The 22,919-nt window shown below is 43.6% G+C and overlaps 2 protein-coding genes across 4 annotated transcripts in view; one reads left to right on the top strand and one right to left on the bottom strand.

Annotated features, from left to right (window-relative positions):
- uggt2 (UDP-glucose glycoprotein glucosyltransferase 2) overlaps positions 1 to 22,919 on the top strand; it is a 59,654-nt gene that overhangs the window by 32,029 nt on the left and 4,706 nt on the right. Inside the window, exons 26-36 of one of the 3 annotated variants that reach the window (XM_083777409.1) lie at positions 319 to 421; positions 5,618 to 5,697; positions 9,072 to 9,261; positions 9,385 to 9,543; positions 10,385 to 10,470; positions 13,032 to 13,116; positions 15,133 to 15,215; positions 15,391 to 15,471; positions 21,347 to 21,451; positions 21,593 to 21,677; positions 22,224 to 22,406. In XM_083777409.1, coding sequence (XP_083633535.1) covers positions 319 to 421; positions 5,618 to 5,697; positions 9,072 to 9,261; positions 9,385 to 9,543; positions 10,385 to 10,470; positions 13,032 to 13,116; positions 15,133 to 15,215; positions 15,391 to 15,471; positions 21,347 to 21,451; positions 21,593 to 21,677; positions 22,224 to 22,406 — 1,240 coding nt within the window. Of the gene's footprint in view, positions 1 to 318; positions 422 to 5,617; positions 5,698 to 9,071; positions 9,262 to 9,384; positions 9,544 to 10,384; positions 10,471 to 13,031; positions 13,117 to 15,132; positions 15,216 to 15,390; positions 15,472 to 15,656; positions 15,681 to 21,346; positions 21,452 to 21,592; positions 21,678 to 22,223; positions 22,407 to 22,919 lie in introns of all 3 variants that reach the window. The other 2 variants (XM_083777410.1, XM_083777411.1) reach the window with 2 other exon arrangements.
- Positions 1,518 to 2,135, bottom strand: LOC310866397 (DNA-directed RNA polymerases I, II, and III subunit RPABC1-like; the record flags this gene model as incomplete). The annotated part of the gene is made up of 1 exon (XM_083776003.1): positions 1,518 to 2,135. The coding sequence occupies one exon, from the start codon at positions 2,133 to 2,135 to the stop codon at positions 1,518 to 1,520; it is 618 nt and encodes a 205-aa protein (XP_083632129.1).

The following is a 22,919-nucleotide window of genomic DNA, read 5'->3' as shown; positions in this document are numbered from 1 at the left end:
AGCTTACGTGTGATTCTTTTTTATGTATATACAGAACAGCAATGTCCGTGTTCACCTATGTGTTCACCTATGTGCCTACAGTATGTGCCTGGTGTGTTGGTTAATGAGCACCAGTATGACTATTAGTACCAGTACGGGCGCTGTTGTGCCAGAAACAGAGAGAGTGATAGTGCTGCACTGTTGCCTGCTAATGAGAGAGAGAGTAGGGGGGAGGGGAGTTGCACCACTCAGTTCACACGGGTGTGTTTTTTTTAAATTGTGTTGAATAAATGTGCTGACGAAGGTATAGTGTGTGTGCTCTCTCTCTCTCCTCCACAGTGTGCTCCATCTGTCCCCTCTTGAGAACCAGGTCTTCTATGATGTGGTGGCCATTGTTGACCCCCTCACCAGGGACGCACAGAAGATGTCGTCTGTGCTGATTGTAAGATGTCAACTTTTCTTCTGCACTCTGACATTTGATTCCTCTTTCTTGCAAGGACATAAACAAAAATCACAGAAAGGAAGGAGTCTGGAAACCTCTGAAAGGTGGTCATCTGGTTGACGATGGTCAAAGTTCCATCGTCCACATATTGTATATGTTTTGACCTTTTGTCCATCGTTCATTCTTTCATATACTTTGTAACTTCTGAAAGGCACCATACCATCTTTTATGGATGGATGGAAGTAAGAAGTAAGAAGGAAAAGAAAAGTCTGATCAAAAGAGAAATAAATGACTTCTCTTTACTGTATGAAGACAGTGTTGCCTAGACTTTGCACTCAGGCTACAATGAGGTGTGTTATATAGATCTTGATTTATTTGACCATGATGAGTTATTGTCCACGCATGGCCATGGCTATGTTTTTTTTGTCTGACAGTCTGTGGCACCGCTGGACCCATCGGTGCAAAACTGCGTATGCATACTCCTTGGAGGCCAAGTGAAAACCCCGAAATTTCACAAAATCGCTACACATTACCTCTATAGACTAGTCTCTCAAGACAGACTGTTGACTCACGTGAAATTTCAAGGACAAAACAGGGGCCGCTGTTTTTCCGTTATTTACCGCTGGGATTCTCAGATTGCCTCTATAGTAATGTGATCAAGATGGATCTGTCAGATTTTTCATATTCCATCCTGATTTGGAAATTCGCAGGGATCATAAAGGAGAGCTAAACACAAGAAGAGCGAAAGAGCAAAAGTCGTTTTTGGCAGGAAGCACCATTGGGAAAAAGTAATCAAAGGTCACCTTTATTATTATTATTATTATGGCGTAAAATGTGTGCTAGTAGTAAGGCCTGGCAGGGTGTCGGGCCAGACCAGTTAGGGCCCAGGTAGGGCCGGGCCTTAATTTTCGGGCCTGTTGAGAACTTAGGATTCCTGTCAGACTACGATTGGCTTTCACAGTTTGCTGGAGGGGCTTGTTTTGCATGACATGCTATGCTACAAGCATTGTCTTGGCCCAATTGCCCATATATGGATTATTTTATGCTCAATCTTCAGTTTCCTTTACAATGAAGTATGAACACGAAATTATTTAGCTTACATACATAGTCTGTATGTAATGTATCGCCCAGCTGTCTCACTAGGCCTGATGATCTTTACTACCTCTCCTTTTTTCAGGCCATAGTAGCGAGCCACAGGGTCCGATTTCTGGATTCTAGGTAGCTGACTCGGCTTCAGTTTGTATTTTTCCAGTAGTTCAGTCACTTCCTCTTTTGTCATGCGAATGTGTTCAGGAACAAGCTCGTGTTCTATGATGTTGATGAGCAGCTCTTGCTGTTGAAAGTGTTCCAGATCGTATTTGGGCTTCATGTCCTCCAGAGACTGTTTGGCTGATGGCGTCATGCCTTTCTTAACAACAATAATGGCATGCCTGATGTTATCCTCCTGCATCTTCTGACAGTACACCTTGATGATTTTTATTCCAACTGTGGGTTCTTCGGGAAAGAAAACAAACATCTGCTCAGTGGGGTCATCATTGTGTGCAACCAGCACATTGAGTTCTGTCCGTCTGGGATTGTCGCCAAACTGACTCTTAAATTCTTCAAGAGTCTGGTCCAACTCATCCTGGGTCACCAGATATTCTCTGTCATGACACATCTGCATGATTGTTTTACGGATTTTCCAGAGCCTGTATGTTTCTTCTTCGTCACCCATCTCCTCTTAGGTGATTGACTTTGATTAAATCCGTTTTTTGTTCAACTCTCTGCTCACATCCTTCTATCGTCAAACTCCTATCCTATATATTGGCTTAAGGGAGGAGTGGGCAGGTGTCACGCTCATGTCACCATGACTCAACCATAACCATATAAGGAGTTCCCAATGCAGCTACGCCTAAATATGGAATGTGTTGTCTAACCTCAATGTGTCTTCATGGCATCAACAAAACACATCACTCAGCTCCATATATGGAGCGATTATTTTGCTACTACTTATTTTTTTAATTTTGTTTTAAGATATTTTTTTGCGGCTTACGCCTTTTATTGGTTTTTGAAGGGACTTTTGATTGATTGATTGATTGAAATATTTATTAACAGTTTGTAGAATTTACAGTACATTTTAAGCACAAACTCAATACAAAGACTGTCAACTGTGAGTGGACGACCCAATTAAGCATTACACTTGTTTACAACAGGGTCCACATTGTTCAATTCATCAAAACATTTAAAGACATACAACCATTTAGAGACATACAAATAGACATTTCTATGTAGCTAAAGAACAGAACAGGAATTCATCATATGGGAAGCAAAAAAGGGAAAATATACAAGCACTGGGAAAATATACAATATACAGTGAGGGAAATGGGGTGGGGGGGATTCAGATTTTACAGAGGCCAGTTTCGAATTGCAGCCATCCGTAGGTGCCCTTTGAGAGCGGTTTTGAAGGAGTCAAGGGATTCACATGTCTTAATGACTGTTGGTAGGGCGTTCCACATTTTGGTGGCATAGGAGCGAAAAGAATTTAGTCCCTTGTTTGTGCCGAATCTGGGTTGTACATGGTTTGTTGCACTCCCTCTGGTGTTGTGGGTGTGGACTTCGTTTACATTAAGGAAGTATTTAGACAGGTACATGGGTATCTTGGTGGTGTATCGAATCTTGTGGACCAGACCCATTGCAAGATGCTGTACTCTGTCGACGACCCTAAGCCATCCAAGCCTGTCAAAGTGGGCAGGGGTGAGGTGGGTTCGGGGGGTGAGGCCAAGTAGGAGCCTGACCAGTTTGTTTTGGGAGGTCTGGAGCCTTGTTTTAAGGGCCTTTGAGGTGCTGTGGTACCAAGAGGTGGATGCATAGTCAAAGAAACCTTGTACGAGGGCTCCTGTTAAGGTCTTCAAGGTGTTTTTGCTGACCAGTGAGGAAATCCTGTAAAGGAATCTTGTTCTTTGATTGACTTTTTTGATTACGTTGGTGGCCATTTTATCACCGGAAAGATTAGCCTCCAGGATGGAACCTAGGTAGGTAATTTGATCTTTTCGTGTGATAATATTGTCACCCACTCTAACCAAGAAGCCATCTGCCTTGCTGAGTTTACTATTTGATCCGAAGAGGATGGATTCAGTTTTTCCCAGGTGTAAGGATAGTTTGTTATCAGCGAGCCAGGTGCAGATTCTACCGAGTTCAGAGCTGAGGGTCTTTTCAACCTGCAGTTTGTTCCTGTCCGAGACCAGCAGTGCTGAGTCATCTGCGAACAGGAACAAGTTGCAGTCACAAGCTGAAGTCATGTCGTTAACATAAATTAGGAACAGTAAAGGCCCTAGTATGCTTCCTTGTGGGACACCACAGCTCACTGGGAGGGGAGGGGACAGTGTTCCGTTCACCTCCACCATCTGTTCTCTCCCCTCCAGGTAGGATTGCATCCAGCTCACTGATGTGCTATCAAAACCAATAGCTTTAAGCTTGTTAACCAGTATGGAGTGGTTCACGGTGTCAAAAGCCTTTTGGAGGTCCAGCATGACCATGCCGCAGTATTTTCCAGCATCCACCTCGTGTTTGATGTGATCGCTCAAATAGAGGAGGCATGTGTCAGTGGAGTGGGATGTTCTGAAGCCAGATTGGAACTCGTACAGCAATTTATTAGTGGCAAGATACTTTTCAACCTGTTCATAGACTATTTTTTCCATCACTTTCGAGATGGAGCTTAGAATAGAAATAGGACAGACAGTAGGCTGACAGGAAACGGGAGAGATGGGGGGAAGACATGCAGTAAAGGCCGTGTCGAACCCGCGGCACACTGCGACTGGATTACCAGTCGGGTGCCCAGGCGGTTACGCCACCGCCTGGGCCGCTACTACTTATTTTGTCCAAACCTCACCCAAATTGGTACAGCTTATCTCTAGTCATGTGATCAAGATGTATCCATCACATTTTCCGGATTCTTGTCAGACTACGATTGGCTTTCAAAGTTTGCTGGAGGGGCTTGTTTTGCATGACATGCTACAAGCACCAGTGGACCGAATGACTGGATTCCAAACATTGCTGGCCCACAATAACGTACCTAACCTGGCGGCTGGCGGAGACCTGTGGTCCGACGAGCAAATCTTTCTTGTTTTTCTGCCCCTGGAAGATGATTCACTGACACAAACCCATTGTTGCTCTAAACAGTTCCCAGGGCTTGCTGGAGGCTAGCTGAGTTGTTATTTGATTGCTGTCAATACAATACACAACCCCCCCAGGTTGTTTGGTAAATGAATGGTGTGCAAACCATGTAGTTGCAACCGCTCTGGTTCGATTCAAGCTGGAGGCTCCTGGAGCCATGTGTTGCACATTAGCCCATCTTTGCTTTTTTCAGCTTCCTGTTTCTGTACACTCTCCTGTCCAAAAGATATAAATTATTGCGATCACAGGTCGCATTTACTATGAAATCGTACATTTATCACTCATTATCCCCATGCATCAGTCACTCATTATCCATGAGGATGCTAAATATGGTGCCATCATCGTCATAGTAAATGCGACTTGCTGTCGCAAATTAAGCCCATATATGGAGATCCCTGATGTCATCAATATTGGCCAGCAACTCTACATCTAACCTCAAACTTCGAACCCTTAGATCTCCATACATGGATGTCGGAACCTGTTCCGACATATGTGTTATTCTGTTCCTTCCCCATCCATCCTTCCTCTTCGATGCCTCCTTTTGACTGATACCTGTCCATTTAAACTCTAGACGGGCCTGCCCCAAAGTTATTAGTGTAGCCGTGCCCGGCAGCCGTTGAAAACTAGAGTTCTCAACAGGCCCGAAAATTAAGACCCGGCCCTACCTGGGCCCTCATCAAACCCTGCACACAAGAGAATGTCCCCGCTACCACCCTTAGATCTCCATATATGAGCTGACCTGTTCTGACATTCAATATGTTGATCTGACCTCATCAAACCCTGTACACTCGAGACATGCTGACTATATGGCCAGTACAGAATTCATTCCATGTTGATCCGACCCCCCCCATGCGAAAAGCGCCAGCGCTCGCCCAGCAGTCTGCCTGCCGTTAACGAGGCGGATGCCTTTAGGCGTCTCACTGGTTAAAAGTTCGGAGACGTCCTCACAATAACGTGCCTTGTACTGTAACTGTCTGACCACTGATCTGAGTGTATTTTGTTCTGAAAGCACTAACTGGGTCTCTCCCTCTGTGCCTCCTGCAGGTGCTCAGTCAAGTGGTCAATCTAAAACTGCAGGTGTTTATGAACTGCAGGGCCAAGCTGTCCGAGATGCCCCTCAAGAGGTAATTAAACTTACTGTATGGGATGTGCACGTCTCCTCCGACCACACCAGATGCAGCATCCCTCCCTCTCGTCTTCCGTCTGTTAGATTGTACCACACAGATGCGATCTGCTTAATAACACCATGTTATTGCTTTGGGCCTCCCCCTTCATCTTGGGGTAAATTGCTTACAGCCCGTGTATTGTTGTTTCAATTTCAAACCTTTCAAGACCAGCAAAAGTCTGAAGTTGTTGATGAACTACCAGTACGATCATGGTGTGAATTTGGCTCATTGTGTAATTTGTGTTTTGAGTTTTTCATCCTTGGAACAAAATGTAGATTAATGTCCCACAGTGGGTAGAATGTCCTGCTGTTACCTGTTGTTCTGGTTAAGTGTCCCTGTTTTCATGAACAGCAGTTCATCCTTATGGTGGGAATGCCAAGTGTGGCATCGTCATCATGCATCTGCTGTCCACACAGGCAGCGTTTCCGCTGCTTGGCTGAATAGTGGGACTATGCAGGGACATTGATGACAATGAAATTAAATCCTATCTTCTATAATATAGGTAAAATTGTAGTTAAAAATATCTTTGGCTAGTAAAGGAAGTTTTCTGGCTATACTTAGACTCGTATAGTATACTATACACCCATACACCAGCATGCCTGTTAGAGCATGAGGACCATGGACCAGACGGTATTGAAGTGTCACAGTTTATTCATGTAGCTTTATACAGGTGATTTGAACATGATGGAAGTGATGATTTTAACTAAACAAGCAGACAGACTAAACAAGGTACAAACTAACTTAGGCATAAGCAAACAAATAATCAAAAAAACATTCTGATAACGGAAAGGAACAAACTTACATATAATGCATCATCATAGTGTAGCTGTGGTGCTGCCCATAGAGTATAAAGAAGGATAGAGACTGATATTCATGTCAGTGAAAGTTGTCAGTGAAAGTTGCTCAGTGGCGGTTTTGAAACACCCGGAAGGACCGTCTTAGAACGTCTACTTCCGCATTTGCCAACCAAAGTTTGGTTGGCAAATGCGGAAGTACAACCGAGCGCTCAATGTTAAAGCCCAGCTGCACAGGGTTTCCTCGTCATGAATCCACGGGTCCGCCTGCAGTCCTTCCTCTTATCACTAGGGCCCAGTGCTTCAACGTTGGAGCGCCTCACTGGCCCCTTGGTGCTGCCTCACACAGCCGCTCCAGGAAGAGACAATATTTGTGTGTGGTCTTTGCTTAGGCCTATTATAGCCACAGGTGTGCCAAATTGGTAGCCCCACCCACCACCACCAAACAAGGCAATCTGCTCCCACTCCACCCCACTCTCAGCTAAAGAGTGTTGGGCTTTTCTACAATAGTGTTATTACAGTAAAAATGTGCAATAGGAAAATACTACAAAATAGTGCCAAGGACTACAGATAGCAACAGCAAGTAGGCTACGTAGGCTATACGCTATCGCAAACATAGCAGATTTATCCCCAAAAAGCATGTTTTTGCAATAAACGTTTTTAATTTCCACATTTGCGGTGCCCCTTATGGATGAAAATGGAATTGCTTTGGGCTCTCCATTGATTAAACCACCCTCGAATGGAATTTGGGGTGGATTGGTGATTTGTGTCATTTTTTTGTAAAGCAGGGCCCTCCCACTAACTTTGGACACCGATTACAGCCGAACGATACGGACATTCATTCAGACAGACATTGAAAAAAAATCTCCTCCTTGCCCTCTGGCTTGTACAGCCAGACACATGGCAGAGTTCTATTCCTCACACCTGGAGATGCCATTGGCCCGGTTTCCCAAAGGACACATGGTGTAAGAGGCTAGGTGTAGAACATGCTCAGATGCCCTCTAGGCCGCACACATAAGCCTGTACTGTGAACATACTAGACATTCCGTGCATTGATGTGCCATGCAATGGTAGGCCTCAGGTCTACCATTCTGAAATTTAATTTAATATTTGTACTGCTGGACAGCTGACAGTAGGCTCTCTTTACTATATATATATATATGTATATGTATTGTTTGAAAGAGTAAAGAGAGCCTACTGTCAGCTGTCCAGCAGTCCAAAAATTATTAAATTATGGTAGGCCTGAGGCCTACAATACCAGGCCTGAGGCCTACCATTGCGTGGCACATCTATGCACAGAATGTCTATGTTCACAGGCTTCTGTGTGCGGCCTACACGATACCTCTTACACCATGTGTCCTTTAGGAAACCAGGCCATTGTCAATGGTGGACGTACACAGATCCTACACTGTAGTGTAGGATCATGAATGTTAATATAACTTTGTTTACAAATGGAATCAAAAGCCCATTTGATTCCATTTGTACACAGAAACCAAGGGTAATTTGGGTCCAAGGGTCCAATTGCTCTACCATTGAATGTGAATCGGGACATTCATTGATATATTCTAGCATTTTGAAAATGGGAAGAGCAGAGGGGGGACGTGAGAGAGCACTTGATTTACCCCTCTCTTTTTCTTATCTCCTGGAGAGAGTTGGTCACCCCTCAAATTGGGACCAATCCAATAAAGGCTATTTGCTCTGGTGACAGCGTTTATGCCTCAGTAATTTAATCGTCCATTCCCCCCTCTCTCTCTCGCTCCAGCTTGATAAGCTGCGGTAGCTTCTCCCTTCTCACCCTGGAGTCAACAGCCCCTCTCTTAACTGCTACGCACAAACCCAGTGGCTACTGTGGCTGAAATCACCTTTTGAAAAATATGTCCAATGTGGAAATGTGACAATGTACCTGTGGCGATGGGAAGGTGGTGATATACTGTAAATGCAAATTGCAAAGAAAAAGTTGTTGTTTTGTTGTATTGATCTTCTGGAGCATTCTCCTCAACTCATTATGACTTTCCAGTGTCGGAGGACAAAAGCAATTAGCATAAGGATTAGCACTACGCTAACCTCCAGTGCTGACTAATAATAATTATGTTGGGAGGCGTAATGATGTTGGGAGGACGGGGGCATATCTGGAGCAGAGACTACTGCAGATATTTCTGTTATTGGCTCTGCAGAAACACCAGCAATAACGGCATTAGATTCCTCACTTTGAAGACATTGCATATACCCAGCTGTCACAACAGAACTCATCTCTGCTGTCCTAGAGAGGAGACTATTGCACAACATGTCATCATTTTAGCACGCACCGATGAGGCGAGTGCTTTAGTTGGATTCCTGTCACGGTGGGGTCCCTCAAAGTTCTGAGAGCGTTCCCAGCGTTTGCGGGTTATCTATTCTCAAGGCACTGCAACGTATTATTCCATGACACCCGCTTCAGTTTGTGCCCTTAGAATGTTTTATTGTTTTAATTTCCTGTTTAATGGACTAATACTCCCAAATCCTCAAACATACATAATAATCTTCTTCCTCTCTTTGTAGCTTCTACCGCTTTGTGTTGGAGCCTGATGTGATTTTCTTAGCCAACGACACAGTGTCGGCGGGACCGGTGGCCCGATTCACAGAACTCCCAGAGTCCCCCCTCCTCACTCTGAACATGATCACTCCAGAGAGCTGGATGGTGGAAGCTGTGCGGAGCCCATATGACTTAGACAACATCCACATGCAGGAGGTATTGATGTATAATCACTCAGGTTATAGCAGACCCTTCCTAAATGGCAGAGAAAAACTGCACCATGGGGCAGTTTATACATTTATCCTTGTTTTTTGTGTGTAAATGTTGTCTTCTCTCCAGGTGAGTGGGCTGGTGACAGCAGAGTATGAACTGGAGCACCTCTTGCTGGAGGGACACTGCTTTGACCTGTCAACCGGCCAGCCGCCCCGGGGCCTGCAGTTCACCTTGGGCATGAGCCAGGACCCCCTCATGCAGGACACCATCGTCATGGCTAATCTGGTAAGCAGCCACCTTCATACCCCTTACTGGTCAGAGGATAGCCCCTTGAGATGCAGCATCTCATTTTAATGTACCGGTATGTTAAACATTACATTACAGTGCAGCTGCAAAATTCACAGTAAACAATACACACATGTACAGATACTTGCTTGCTCATCCTCTCCCACCCACACCCCCACCCTTCAACTCATTTTAGACAAATAAAAGGAGAATACAGTACAATGACTTGTGTAAAGGTCAGAAATAAACAGTAGTACAAGCAATGTTAATAGCATGAACAGGTTGATTCCAGGTGTGAGTACAAGGAAGTCCTGAAGCAGCCAGGAGAGGTAACTAAGATGCTAAGAGACAATGGGCTGTATTTTTGTCCATGCTAACACCCCTAAACGACTTTGCCTTTTTCTTTTTTCTTTTTTTCAATTTTGAAAAACATTTTTGAATAGTTAAAATAGCCAATCTACATCGAAAGAAAAAGCAAAGTAGTTTAGGGATAAGGGGTTTAGCATGGATGAAAATAGAGCCCAGATTTACAAGACTTGCTGAAGTATGTTAGACGACCCAGACAAAGCCAAATACAGAGTGCTAGTTTAACTCTTGAGTGAACCAGCAAGAGAACATTTTTGAGTGGTGCAACCACTCATAGTATGACTATTAGTACCAGTAGGGGCGCTGTTGTGCCAGAAACAGAGAGAGAGAGAGTGCTGCACTGTTGCCTGCTAATGAGAGAGAGAGAGAGGGGGGGGGGGGGGAGTTGCAACACTCAGTTCACACGGGTGTGATTTTTACACTTTCAGATGACATTCTGAAGGACTCAATATCATGTAATTTGAAACCCCAACAGGGATATTTCCAGCTGAAATCCAATCCCGGTGCTTGGATCTTGAAGTTACGCAAAGGGAGGTCAGAGGACATCTATCAGATTCTAGCGTGAGTGTCCTCCAAACATCTGCTAATCTAATTATTTATGGATGTTTTGCAATCACTACTGTCCCAATGTAAAATTTTCACTGCTCATGTGCAATGTCATCAAAGGATTTAGGGGTGCCGACTGCCGAGTGACTCAGACAGTGCACTGACCATTATCTTTGATCCAAGTTCTCCTATCATTATCTCCCTACCCTCAGACCCAGGTTTCCTGCACTCTCCTATCTAAGAAGAATTAGTCAAATAAATTGGGGAGGTGTTGTATAACCATGCTAATTGGGCAGTGCCATCTGTAACTCTGTATCAGATGTGTTTTCAGCTACCTTGCTTTCGCTCTCTTGGTAGAGGTACAGTATGAAAATCATCACTATGGTAACATTGAGGTCTGCTGACATTGTAGCGGCTCTCTGTTCTGTTATGACGAGATATGTGAGCTGTGCAAAGGCTGGTAGGCAGGCAGGCAGGCAGGCAGGGAGGGAGAGAGAGAGAGAGGTGGGAGGAGGAGGAGAGAGAAGGGTGCTATTACAGTGAAGACAGAGTGTTGGGATGATTCAGCCGGTCACCTGCCATGCCATCCGCTCCAAACCAAGGAAATCAGCAGCACAATGTCTGTTTTAGCTCTTAGCCAGGCGTAGGTGTCAGAGGTTGAATATACTGTATATGGAACATTGGCGTTTTCTGATGTGCCTGAGACAAATGGGAGCATCGTTTCCCCCAGAGGCTTTGTGCATTTCCTATAAACTGCCAAGTGGCTCAGTCAGGCTTTGGGCTCTTTCCCTTTGTTGCTTATTCAATCCAATTACAACGCACTTTAGTGAACTAATTTAATCTAAAATCGAATCAGGATACTTTTATATATTTGAATGACTGATAATACACCGTGACATTACTTACTGTACATTATCATAGACAGAAAGCACTAAGAAGATCCATTCTGTCACTATCCACAGAGCATAATGAGACAAATTCAACGTTTCCGCTTCTCCATGTGGAATCTTAACATCATGGCAATGTAGTGGTTCTCCCTCCCATCACAAATACTGCCCGTTCCGACGATTCTCACACAAGATTTAGGGCACATGCAGCCCTGGGTTCCTTCAGAATCATATCAGACAAATAAGATTTATTCCCCAATCCTCCAGGTGAAGCTAAAAGGTGATGTCATTTTTCACCTTGGCAGTGTCATTATTCTTGCGGTTAGTGGCATTCTGCTCTGTTTAGGGGAGTGTCTGTTCTCTCCACCTCCCAGTTCGTGTTCCCTCTTGTACTCCGGGCTGCCACTGCGCCTGTACCTGACAGCGATGAATGAGAAAGCCAGCTCTCCTCTCCTCAGAGCAGGGATACAAATTGATCTCTGGTGCTTTCTAACCACAGCCCCAAAGGCTGTGGTGCACAGGCGACAGAGGAAGCAGGGGGAACAAACCCAAGCAGGACTGCACTGGGGGGGAAAAAGCACTTTGTGCCCAATGAGTGGGGGCATTTGTCATGATGATAAGGTTAATTTTCTGCCTTTAGTAAGAACCGAGGTCATGATGGCTTGCTGAGCATGACAGCCTATTGCTCATCCCTGGCTGAGGTTTTGCTCAGTACTGTTACCATCAGACCCTGGGCATCCAGCCCCGCCAACCCACATTCTCCACTTGGGCAGATCAGTCCTAAAACAATTACAGTGCAGGGCCAATGTGATACAATCAATACTGTACAGACTCCCTCATTAAGTGTACCAGCAAATACAGCATGATCGGGAAGTTGTGATGGATAAAAACGATTTGAAGGTGATGCTGAATGATGATGGAGGGCAATGAATGTGATCAAAGCGTGACCCTGGCAGCTGTCCCAGATTCCACTGTTGACTGCATCATTCCCTGTTTGTAGTACTGTGTCCCTAGCAGTTTGTTTGTTCGTTTTTCAGTTATTTTATGAGCTTAATTGTCTCTTTTCTGCTCCATATACTGTCGACATGATTGAAACGTGTGAATGAAAAATACCGATTGTCACTGCAAACATACATTTTAGCAGTATAGTATGGTTGAGCAAAGTACAGCTAATGTTATGTAATTATTTAACAAAAAGGAACTGTGGGAAGTAGGAATTGGGAAGTACCATATGACATTAACATTAGTGTTTGTGCCGCTAAATATATTTCTCTGTTAAGAATTTGACTTTTGACACCTGCAGTGCAAATATATGATTTAGTTATGACTTTCTTCATTTTGTGAAGAAAGATCAAAAGCTCTGTGCTAATACATGTGTCCAGTGCACTCTTAGATCTGTGAACAAGGTATATTTCAAATGATTGCAAGCTCATCTTACTTGAACTATAATAACCGATAATCCCAACTGAATATACTGTAGTCAAAATAGTCACAAAGTACCTAATTAATCTAATTCCTGGGTTGAATTGTTATGGGTCTTAGTGGTGCTCTTTGGACAAGTCAGTCTCACACTACTGTACTGTAGGTCAGCTTTTGCTTTGCCAAATAGCTAACACCCAGATTCTGCTGTCATCGTTGTTCCCCTTCAGTGAAATGAATTAATTTCTCTCTCATCATCCACTCTCACAGGCATGACGGCACAGACTCGCCTGCAGATACTGGTGATGTCATAGTTGTGCTTAACAGTTTTCACAGCAAGATCATCAAAGTTAGAGTGAGTATTTTCCCCATTTTATACCAGATGGTGTCACGTCTCAATCCAAGCCCTGGGATTTTATTATTACTATTTATATCAACGCTCGTTGTCTAGGCTTCCAGGCAGTTCAATTGGCCATGCATATTGTTTAACCCTGCAAGACCCACCGTTGCAACTATACGACTATATTTTAATTCATTCATTATTATTATTTTCACCTAAACATCATCAGTGATGTTCATTGTTTAGTCTTGCAATGCCATTGGTCATGATATTTGCATATAAATACCCCCCACAGATGAAGCAATTCACACAACTTCAAAATCTCTGGACAATTTTGATTTTTTTTAACCTTTGACCTTTAACCCTGAACTAAGTAAAATGCCTGTAATATATATATATTTTTTTGTGATCATTAGAATGTCTAGAACATGTTTTATTTATTATTGTGAAAGATATCCCCCAAATGAAAATTTGGGGGATCAACTTGTGATTTAGCGTCATCTTCTTGACTGATGGCGGCACATTCGTTTTTTGGGGGGAGAGAGATGGGGAGTGTCAAGTTATTCGGGATTTTTTCCAGAAACCTTTATGCCCAAACTTGAAAAACGGCTTAGCCGATAGGGGGAACTGTGGTCAACTCAAAAAGACAACTTCTTTCCTCTTTTGTTTGTTTTTACTTTGGTAAATTGGTAGTGGTACAGGTAAGTACAGTTGTATTAGGTTGAAAACCTTAAACAGAGAAAGACAAAATACAAGCTGTCATTAACTATGTAAGGTGGCATAATCAAACAAAATAAATCACTGAAATTCACTCATTTCACTTGAATAACCATAGTTACTAGCGTAACCTACATGACTGAATCACTAGTCACTTCAGTAATCTAAATAAACAGGTTGTTTTAACTCATTATATTCAGTATTCAATTAAGGATCATCATTTAGACTAAGCAAGCCTATATGCGCAACTTAAATCAAACTACTATAGCTAATTATAGCAGTTAAGTGTGGCCTAGCAGCACAAAAACATAAATAACTTTTATAACAAATTTAAGCAATAAAATAAACTGCAATGCAGAAACAATTAACGCACCAGTGGCATTCCCCTTGATGGCTTCAGGTTTCGGTCTTCCCAGCTTCAATGTTTGCAGTTAGTCTTTCAGTTCTGCTTCTCTCCATGCAGTGTTCTCCACTGCTGCTGCTCTCATACTGAACAAACACTTCCTGTTTTCGGTGCCTCTCCCCAATCAGTGATTGTCACCAGGTGCTGACTCATGATCAGTGATTGACACCAATGATTGATGCCAATTAGGCCAATTTGGGGTTTTGACAGCACAGGGAGTGACAGACACGCGGCAAAGGCCGTCGGGCTCGGGAGTCGAACCCGCGGCACGCCGTCCAGCTGGCTTGGCAGCCTAGGTGCCCAGACGGTTGAGCTAACCGTCCGCGAATTTATGGATGAATCTTTGACGGCAATGTGGCCAGTTCCTGAGGCAGTAAAGTAGCCTCAAACCATAATGTTGCTAATACCATGCTTTATAATTGGTACAGGTATAGCTATATGGTTCTTTTGTTAGAAGGCAGTTTTAGGCTTAGTTTTTTTAGCAATAGCAACGCTAAAAACTAATCTATTATATTATTTAATTACAAGCGCACAATACATTCTTACAACTTAAAGCTAGCTTACCCTGATAGGCTTGACAACCTATCACAGTGACTGAACATGCTATGTATAAAGTTACACAGGAACCTGACGCACCCGAGTTTCTAAACTCGGTAAAACAATATAAAACGTTTTATTTTGATCAAATAAAATAAAATGGTAATATACTGTATTTTGCAGCTGCTTCGTTAGTTGGTGCAGAGAGAGAGCGCCACATGCACTCTCTATTGTTTATGGTGGGTTCTAAGAGAAATATATGACCTTCAGCCATAACATTACAGGCAATGCATTACAGGCAAGGCAAGGGTGTTTTCAGAGTTTGTTTGCCCACTATGAAATCTGTTACAAAATCTGTTTATTTCCAACTGTAGGTGCAGAAAAAGGCTGACAAAATAAATGAAGATCTTTTAAGTGAAGCTACTGAAAGCAAAGGCCTGTGGGACTCTATAACGAGGTGTGTAGTCTGACTGCATGTACTGATGTACCATTTGGTTATGACTTTGTTTTTATAATTATAATCTGATCAAAGGCTCTCAATCAACTGGCAGTGAATGACTGCTGTGCTAGCAGTGATTGTGGGATCGAGTGCTGATTTTGCCATCTATTGTCAATTATACACATGGTTTCAGGAGAGATCGTTCTTCCCCTGGATCCAGACTGCAATATTATGCTGTAAGATCTAGTCTTGCAAAAAATATGTGCTTCTGTAGGTATGTGTGTGTGTGTGTGTGTGTGTGTGTGTGTGTGTGTGTGTGTGTGTGTGTGTGTGTGTGTGTGTGTGTGTGTGTGTGTGTGTGTGTGTGTGTGTGTGTGTGTGTGTGTGCATTTGTGTGTTTCCCCCTAGCGCATCCTAACTGTGTGATCTGTCTCCTCACTTAATGCTTGCTGTGTGAAGTGTTTGGAGCACTTTTGAGAAAAGGTAGGCAGAGTTGCTGCAATCCCTTCTAACATTAAAACATTTTTACATTTATTGCTATCAACTTGCTGTTCCACCAGTATATTTCGGAATCTGGTCAACATTTCAGTAAAATATTATTATGTATATTACACACACACACACACACACACACGTGTATACAGTATATACACGCACACAGACACATACATGCCCAGCTGCTAATTGCCATGGGTGAGGGCGGTCATAAAGGATTGGGTGGGTGCTGACTTGTCAGCTGCTGTATCTTCCCTAGGATTTATACAGCAGCTGACCAAACGCTCACTGCAAACTAAAACGTTATCTTCTCTAAAATGCCACTGAGACTGACACTACCAGTAACTTTGAAGCACAGTGACACGTTGGTGGACGTTTCGGTTGTGTAGCTACCTTGCTGTGATGTAACTCCAGATATTGACGTTGGCGAGATATCTTACTCTGTTGCTTCATTGATTCGAAATTGTTTAAAAGAAATTGTCTCCTCATTGACTTACATTGCATGGTGAAACAGCTCTCAAAGTCACTCTTTCAGGAGATAAACAAATGCAAACAAAGCATTCTTCCAATTTTTAACAATCAAGTAATTTTTCAACTTAATTGACTATTGGGAAGAAGCCCCGGACTGGATCCACACAGATCCTCAAATGGTAAAAACAATTGGAAGTTCAGTTCAGTTTAAAAAAATAATAATAATAAAATGCAATACTGGGTTTTGTGATGTTTATATTATATTATATTATATGGAAGAATTTGAGAGCTTTCACTGTGCAATGTAAGTTAGCGAGACTATTTTTGGAATATCAATTTTGAATTAACGGCAAGGTACAGTAACTACACAACCGAAACCTCTACCAAGGTGTCATTATTCATTAGAACCAGGAAAGCATCTGTGTCCTTTTTGAGTGGTGCTAACCACTCCATTACGTGACTTTCTGACTTTCTTTCTGTGGGTATGAGCACGGAAGTACCATCACAATACCGCTGGAGGCCACTGTTGAGCAGCATCACACGCACACACACACACACACACACACACACACACACACACACACACACACACACACACAGAGAGGCCAGGGCCTTAGTTGTCTGTTTCAGTGTAGTTGTATGTTTGTTGTGTATCATTTATGGTGATCTGTAAAATTGATGAGGATGTATTTCAAGTATTTGTACCGGTATGTGCCTCGACCCGAAAAGTCGGTAGAGTATCTGTGCATTGGTTGTGGTGGGCCAGTCTGTGCCAAATTCTGTGAAAATGTCAGGGCCGAATCTTTGTCTCAGTCTAGCCTTGGGCCAGGGAGGAGGGCTTGTACAGTACAGTGCAGTGCAGTGCAGTGCAGTGCAGTGCAATACAGTACAGCATCACTCAGTTCACACGGGTCTGATTTTTTATTTTATTGTTGACTATTCAAAAATAGCAAACAATGGCCGTTGCTCAGAGCTCCTGGGCATGTTTTGCGCATGCCCATGGTTTTGATCAGAACGCAGATGTTCTGTCCTAATTTCTGATTTAACCAAGCATCTCGTTTGGAATATTAACGCTTCTAAAGAGATATCAGACTTATTAGCTAAGCTAGCAGTAGTCCCTCCCCAAACTGTCAGCTCCTCCTTCTTTCATTTTCTTTTTAAGATTTATTTTGGGCCTTTTTATGCCTTTATTCATAAGACAGTATGCTAAAAGGAAAAGGAGAGAGAGATGGGGAGTGACACGCAGCAAATAAGACTTGGATATGGGCTAGCTAGACCTGGCATTCGCCTTTGCCTTTAGCTTGTCTGCGGCCTGTGCGTACCGCATATACTGTATGCCTGCCCTCAGTTGGATAAATTCAGGCAAGCAACGAAAGCTCCCTTGGTGGAGCAAGTTACGTCCGGGTCTTTTGCGGGGTCGCTACACTACCCACTCCCATAGAAGTGTGCCCTTGCGCTTCACTGCACTCTGGAGTCCTTCACGTCCCTCAAGCAAGGGCACGCTCCACTGGTCCTCAACCACTTCTGACACCAATGTAACGTGACCGGCAGGTAACAAGCAACGCCAAGAGAGTTAGCTCCCTTGGAGGAGCAAGTTACGGCCAGGTCTTTTACACGGTCACTACAATATATACACACACACACACACACACACACACACACACACACACACACACACACACACACACACATAATATGCGTCTATATTTGTTATTAAGTACTATTGCAGAAGAAACGGAGACAGATCTTGATAGTTGATACACTGATGATAGGCAAAGTCTCTAGCAAAGTTTTGTCCATCTCTGGAGTTCATGCTGGCAAGCTGCTATTCAGACTGCAGCCAAAGCTGTGAGTGTCTGTCCAGAGGTCCGGATTATCTGGTGCATGTCAGCCAAGTGGACTCTCACCTGACTTTCCAAGCTGCTTATCTGGGAGTCCCTCTGTTGCATTGCGTGCAGCATTATCTGCCCTTCGAATGGGGTGGGGGGGGGGCTCCCTCTTGTCCCCCTCTAGTCTTTTATAGTGGGTGGCTTTAGGCTTAGCCGTTTCTGGCTATAGGCATTCCTATCCCTCAGAGTGCAGCAGTGTGGCGACAACACTGACTGTATGCTCACTCAACCAGAGGAAGCAGCACTTCAAGGCTTGCTTCGTCAAAGGGATGAGATATTGAATGGTGGATATGTACTAGGGGTAAAGGGGAAGACGGGGAATAAGATAAGACAATTCAGCCTTTTGGCCATACGACAGGTAGTGTAAATTGAGCCTGATGTATCAGTTGGGTTACAGTATTGGCCATTATTTTACTTTTATGACGACATTGGTATGCAGCCGATGTGTCACGATTTTTATCCACTTTCAACCTGGCTTCCCTATTTTGGGCATGTCATTATAAAAGGTTTACAAAAATAGCCGACCTATAAGCTCATAATGCGTTGTGTTGCGATACGTTGTGAGCTTGTAGTTTGGCTAATTTTGAATTTTTTTGAATATGGCCAAGTAGTTAAATAAAAAGTTAGTTGTGTTTATTTTTAAAAAATCACACCCGTGTGAAGTACTCCGTGTGGGGGTCCCCGGAACTTTCAGACCCGCAGGAACGCGCCTAGGGTGCCGGCCCGGTTCCGGCGAGCCACCCCGCGTCCGAAACGGTCGAGAAATGACAGATACCATGTGGGGTTCCCCGGAACATCCAGACCCCCAGGAACACGCCCAGCGGGCCGGGCTGGTTCCAGCGAGCCGCCCCGCGTCCGAAACGGTTGAGAAATGACAGTTACCGTGTGGGGGTCCCTGTACTGTCACTGTACTGTACTGTCACACCTGAAATCATATACAGTTAATATGTATGTGTGTGTTAGGCTGCACAACAGTGACACTGGTTTTGAAAACCAACCAAATGCTATTTCTTTGGACAGACCCAGGCAGCCAGGGACAGACCCAGGCAGCCAGGGACAGACCCAGGCAGCCAGGGACAGACCCAGGCAGCCAGGGACAGACCCAGGCAGCCAGGGACACACAAAGCTCCGTAATGAAGTAGTTGCACCACTTAAAAAGTGTACTTATCAATGTTGTTCACAACATTGATAATCGGTGGTCTAGGTCTCTAGGAAAAGGATTCTCTCAACTTGGAATCTGCATCGGACCCAAAAACGTTGGCATCGGTCAGGCTCTGGTGTAAACTTTGTGGAATGTAGAACAGCGTTGGGGAATGGTGGAGAGAGTCGGACATCATGTCCTCTCCCTCCCTGCATCTCTTCTCACTCAGTAGTGTTTTCCTAGAGCCCCTGGGCCCTAGGCTGTGGCGATGATTGAATGTGGAAGAGACACACTCCCCTCATCAGCAGTCTGTTAAAGACAAGGACACACAGTTTGACTGCAGACAACCCTGCCCTCCAGCAAAACCTCATTTCTAGCCACCAAAATGTGCATTGCATTATGATCTATTGCAGGGTTATGGTGCATCAGCAGTTAGGGCAAATCGGTATGCCAGAGCCAGTGTCTTTGAATTGTTGTCCTTATTATAAAAGTGTGAATCAATCTGTTGCTTTGGCTGAAATGTCTTGAAATATCTAATGGGGATGGGACTGCACAGGCATTATTGATTCATTATTAAATATCTAATGGGGATGGGACTGCACAGGCATTATTGATTCATTATTAAATATCTAATGGGGATGGGACTGCACAGGCATTATTGATTCATTATTAAATATCTAATGGGGATGGGACTGCACAGGCATTATTGATTCATTATTAAATATCTAATGGGGATGGGACTGCACAGGCATTATATTATATTATATTATATTAAATATCTAATAGGGATGGGACTGCACAGGCATTATATTATATTATATTATATTAAATATCTAATAGGGATGGGACTGCACAGGCATTATTGATTCATTATTAACCCATTCTGAACGGGCACCCATTTTGGTGTCAGCATCATGTCATGCTTTAGCTATTGAAAAATAGCAGATCTACAAGCTCATATCGCGCCACCGAGTGGCGTGATACGAGCTTGTAGGTCTGCTATTTTTGAAAAATCGAAGAGCGACTGACATTTTTAGAATCTGATCTCAGGTCAGAATGGGTTCATCAGACCAGTGTGTGTCCGGCGGAAACCTCGTATGAATCTGATCTCAGGTCAGAATGGGTTAAATATCTAATGGGGATGGGACTGCACAGGAATTATTGATTCATTATTAAATATCTAATGGGGATGGGACTGCACAGGAATTATTGATTCATTATTAAATATCTAATCGGGATGGGACTGCACAGGAATTATTGACGTGCCTTTTATTATTTTGACTCAAATTAGAAAATCGGATCCAAGACGGGAGTCTGAGAGATATAATTGATTGACAAAGATCTGATTGTATCATATCCATTTAATCCATTCTGACCTGAGATCAGATTCATACGAGGTTTCCACTGGACACACACTGGTCTGATTAACCCATTCTGACCTGAGATCAGATTCTAGAAATGTCAGTCGTTCTTCGATTCTTCAAAAATAGCAGACCTACAAGCTCGTATCGCGCCACTCGGTGGCGCGATATGAGCTTGTAGATCTGCTATTTTTAAATAGCTAAAGCACGACATGATGCTAACACCAAAATGGGTTCCCGTTCAGAATGGGTTAAACCAGCGACTGATATTCAAGTCCCATGTCCTTAATCCTAATCCTAAATGTACAGTAACAATCCATGCATTCCTGTTAGCTGTTTATGAGTGGATATAGATTCATCCTAACTTGTATTATCAGCTCTCTTGCCATGTAGTAAAGTAAGCAGAAGGGGACTGTTAAATGTTCCAACCTGCTTTCGCTGTGTCTGCACTCTTAAATTTGTCGATTACCTCAGCTTTCTAGTGGAGAACCAGCAGGAGAGAACAACACTTTCTGTTGTAAAACATACAATTCAGGGCTGCTACAGTGTTGTCGTTCTATTTGTAATTCCATTATTAAAAGCAAACAAAAGGCATCTAATTTTCCTGCAAAGTAACGCATGGTTTGTTTTAGTCTAAAAACAATTTATATGTTGACTGTACAAAAGTGTTGTTGCTCCTGGCTCTACAAAAGCATGGTTTCTAATAGCTTAGTTGTGTTTTGCCATTGCCGCGTGAAATGTATGCATCCATCAAAAGACAGCAGGCTTATGTAATACATGGCCCCTTTATAGCATCACAGGTGGCAGTTCCAGTTCGGATGATGGAGAGAAGAAGAAGGAGGATGTTCTGAACATCTTTTCTGTGGCCTCAGGACATCTATATGAGCGCTTTCTGAGGTGGGTCACATGCAGACATGGACACAAACACTTACACAGAGGCCTTACACACCTCTTCCCTTTTATTAGACATGCTCCTCCGAGACTCACTAACCCTCCTCCACCTCTCTCCTTTTCCATCTCTCTGTCTCTCCGTTCCAGAATAATGATGCTGTCCGTCCTTCGGCATACCGAAACCCCTGTCAAGTTCTGGTTTCTGAAGAACTATCTCTCCCCTTCCTTCAAGGTACCTGCCGTACCACATGAGTCTGTCTACATGTCAACATTCTGTCTCCCTGCTTGGTTCTGATAGATTTCTCCCAGTTCCACAGCAGCCCCTGAGAGCTTTAGATTTGTTTGTACTGAGCAATGAAAGGATCTGTGGGTTGCTTTTGTGCTGCTCTGCTTTATATCTATCCGTGTTTCTATAAAGATGAGCCTGAATGCAACGCCTTCTGTTGCCCATCTTAAATGGCTAAAATGGCCTTGGGCGTACAAGCAAAACCATTTAGCATATTTTTCCTCTGTTCATGACATATACTACTGTCTACTAGGTTATAAATGTTATTTTATACAGCCTGTCTGGCTGGCTTATATATTCTAGACTTGTTAATGGCTGTATTTATGGATGATGTTGAAGTGTGTCTGGATGGTTTTTCAGTTTACCGCAAAATACTGCTTGCATGTTACCTAACGTGGCCTTCAATTAACCTGTGTGGAAAAGAGACTGACTTGTGTTTTGAATTTCGATCCCCTTCACCCCTAACTTCCACCATGTGATTTGGCATGTCAGGAAACCATCCCTCACATGGCCAGATCCTATGGGTTCCAGTATGAACTGGTCCAGTACAAGTGGCCTCGCTGGCTCCACCAGCAGACGGAGAAGCAGCGAATCATCTGGGGCTACAAAATCCTGTTCCTGGATGTTCTTTTCCCATTGGCCGTGGACAAGTTTATCTTTGTGGATGCTGACCAGGTAAATGTACAAATTAGTCACTGTGTAGGCTGTAGGGCAGTACAAAACGCTGTAATTTATTATTGCCATCTCAGATTAGTATTCAAAATCATTTACAACCTGGCATCCCTGTTGTAGGCTTTTTTATTTCTTCTTTCTTTCAAAGACGGCAAGATCACAATATGTCACACATGTATGGCTTAAGTGGTTAAGAAACACTGTCCATGGTAATAGCTCATACCATATAAATAAGGCTGAGTCCCTTCCCGCAGCTACCAGCTCAGTGGCCTTGTGATTAGAGCGTCCGCCCTGAGACTGGGAGGTCGGGGTTCGATCCCCGGCCGGGTCATACCAAAGAGGGGTAAGTCCCTGCGATATACTAGCGTCATGTCCAGGGGGTGTACTTGTACATCAAGCTGCCTCACACTACAGAAACAGGAGATGGGCTCCTGCCCTATGGGCCTCATGGCTTGGCAAGGCTACTTACTACTTACTACCTTCCCGCAGCTGGCTGTACTGTATGTCATTCCCCTT

Source organism: Protomyctophum parallelum, assembly GCF_964188405.1.
Source record: "Protomyctophum parallelum genome assembly, chromosome: 11".
In the NCBI taxonomy this organism is placed as follows: domain Eukaryota; kingdom Metazoa; phylum Chordata; class Actinopteri; order Myctophiformes; family Myctophidae; genus Protomyctophum; species Protomyctophum parallelum.
This window is presented reverse-complemented; position numbering and strand designations above follow the sequence as displayed.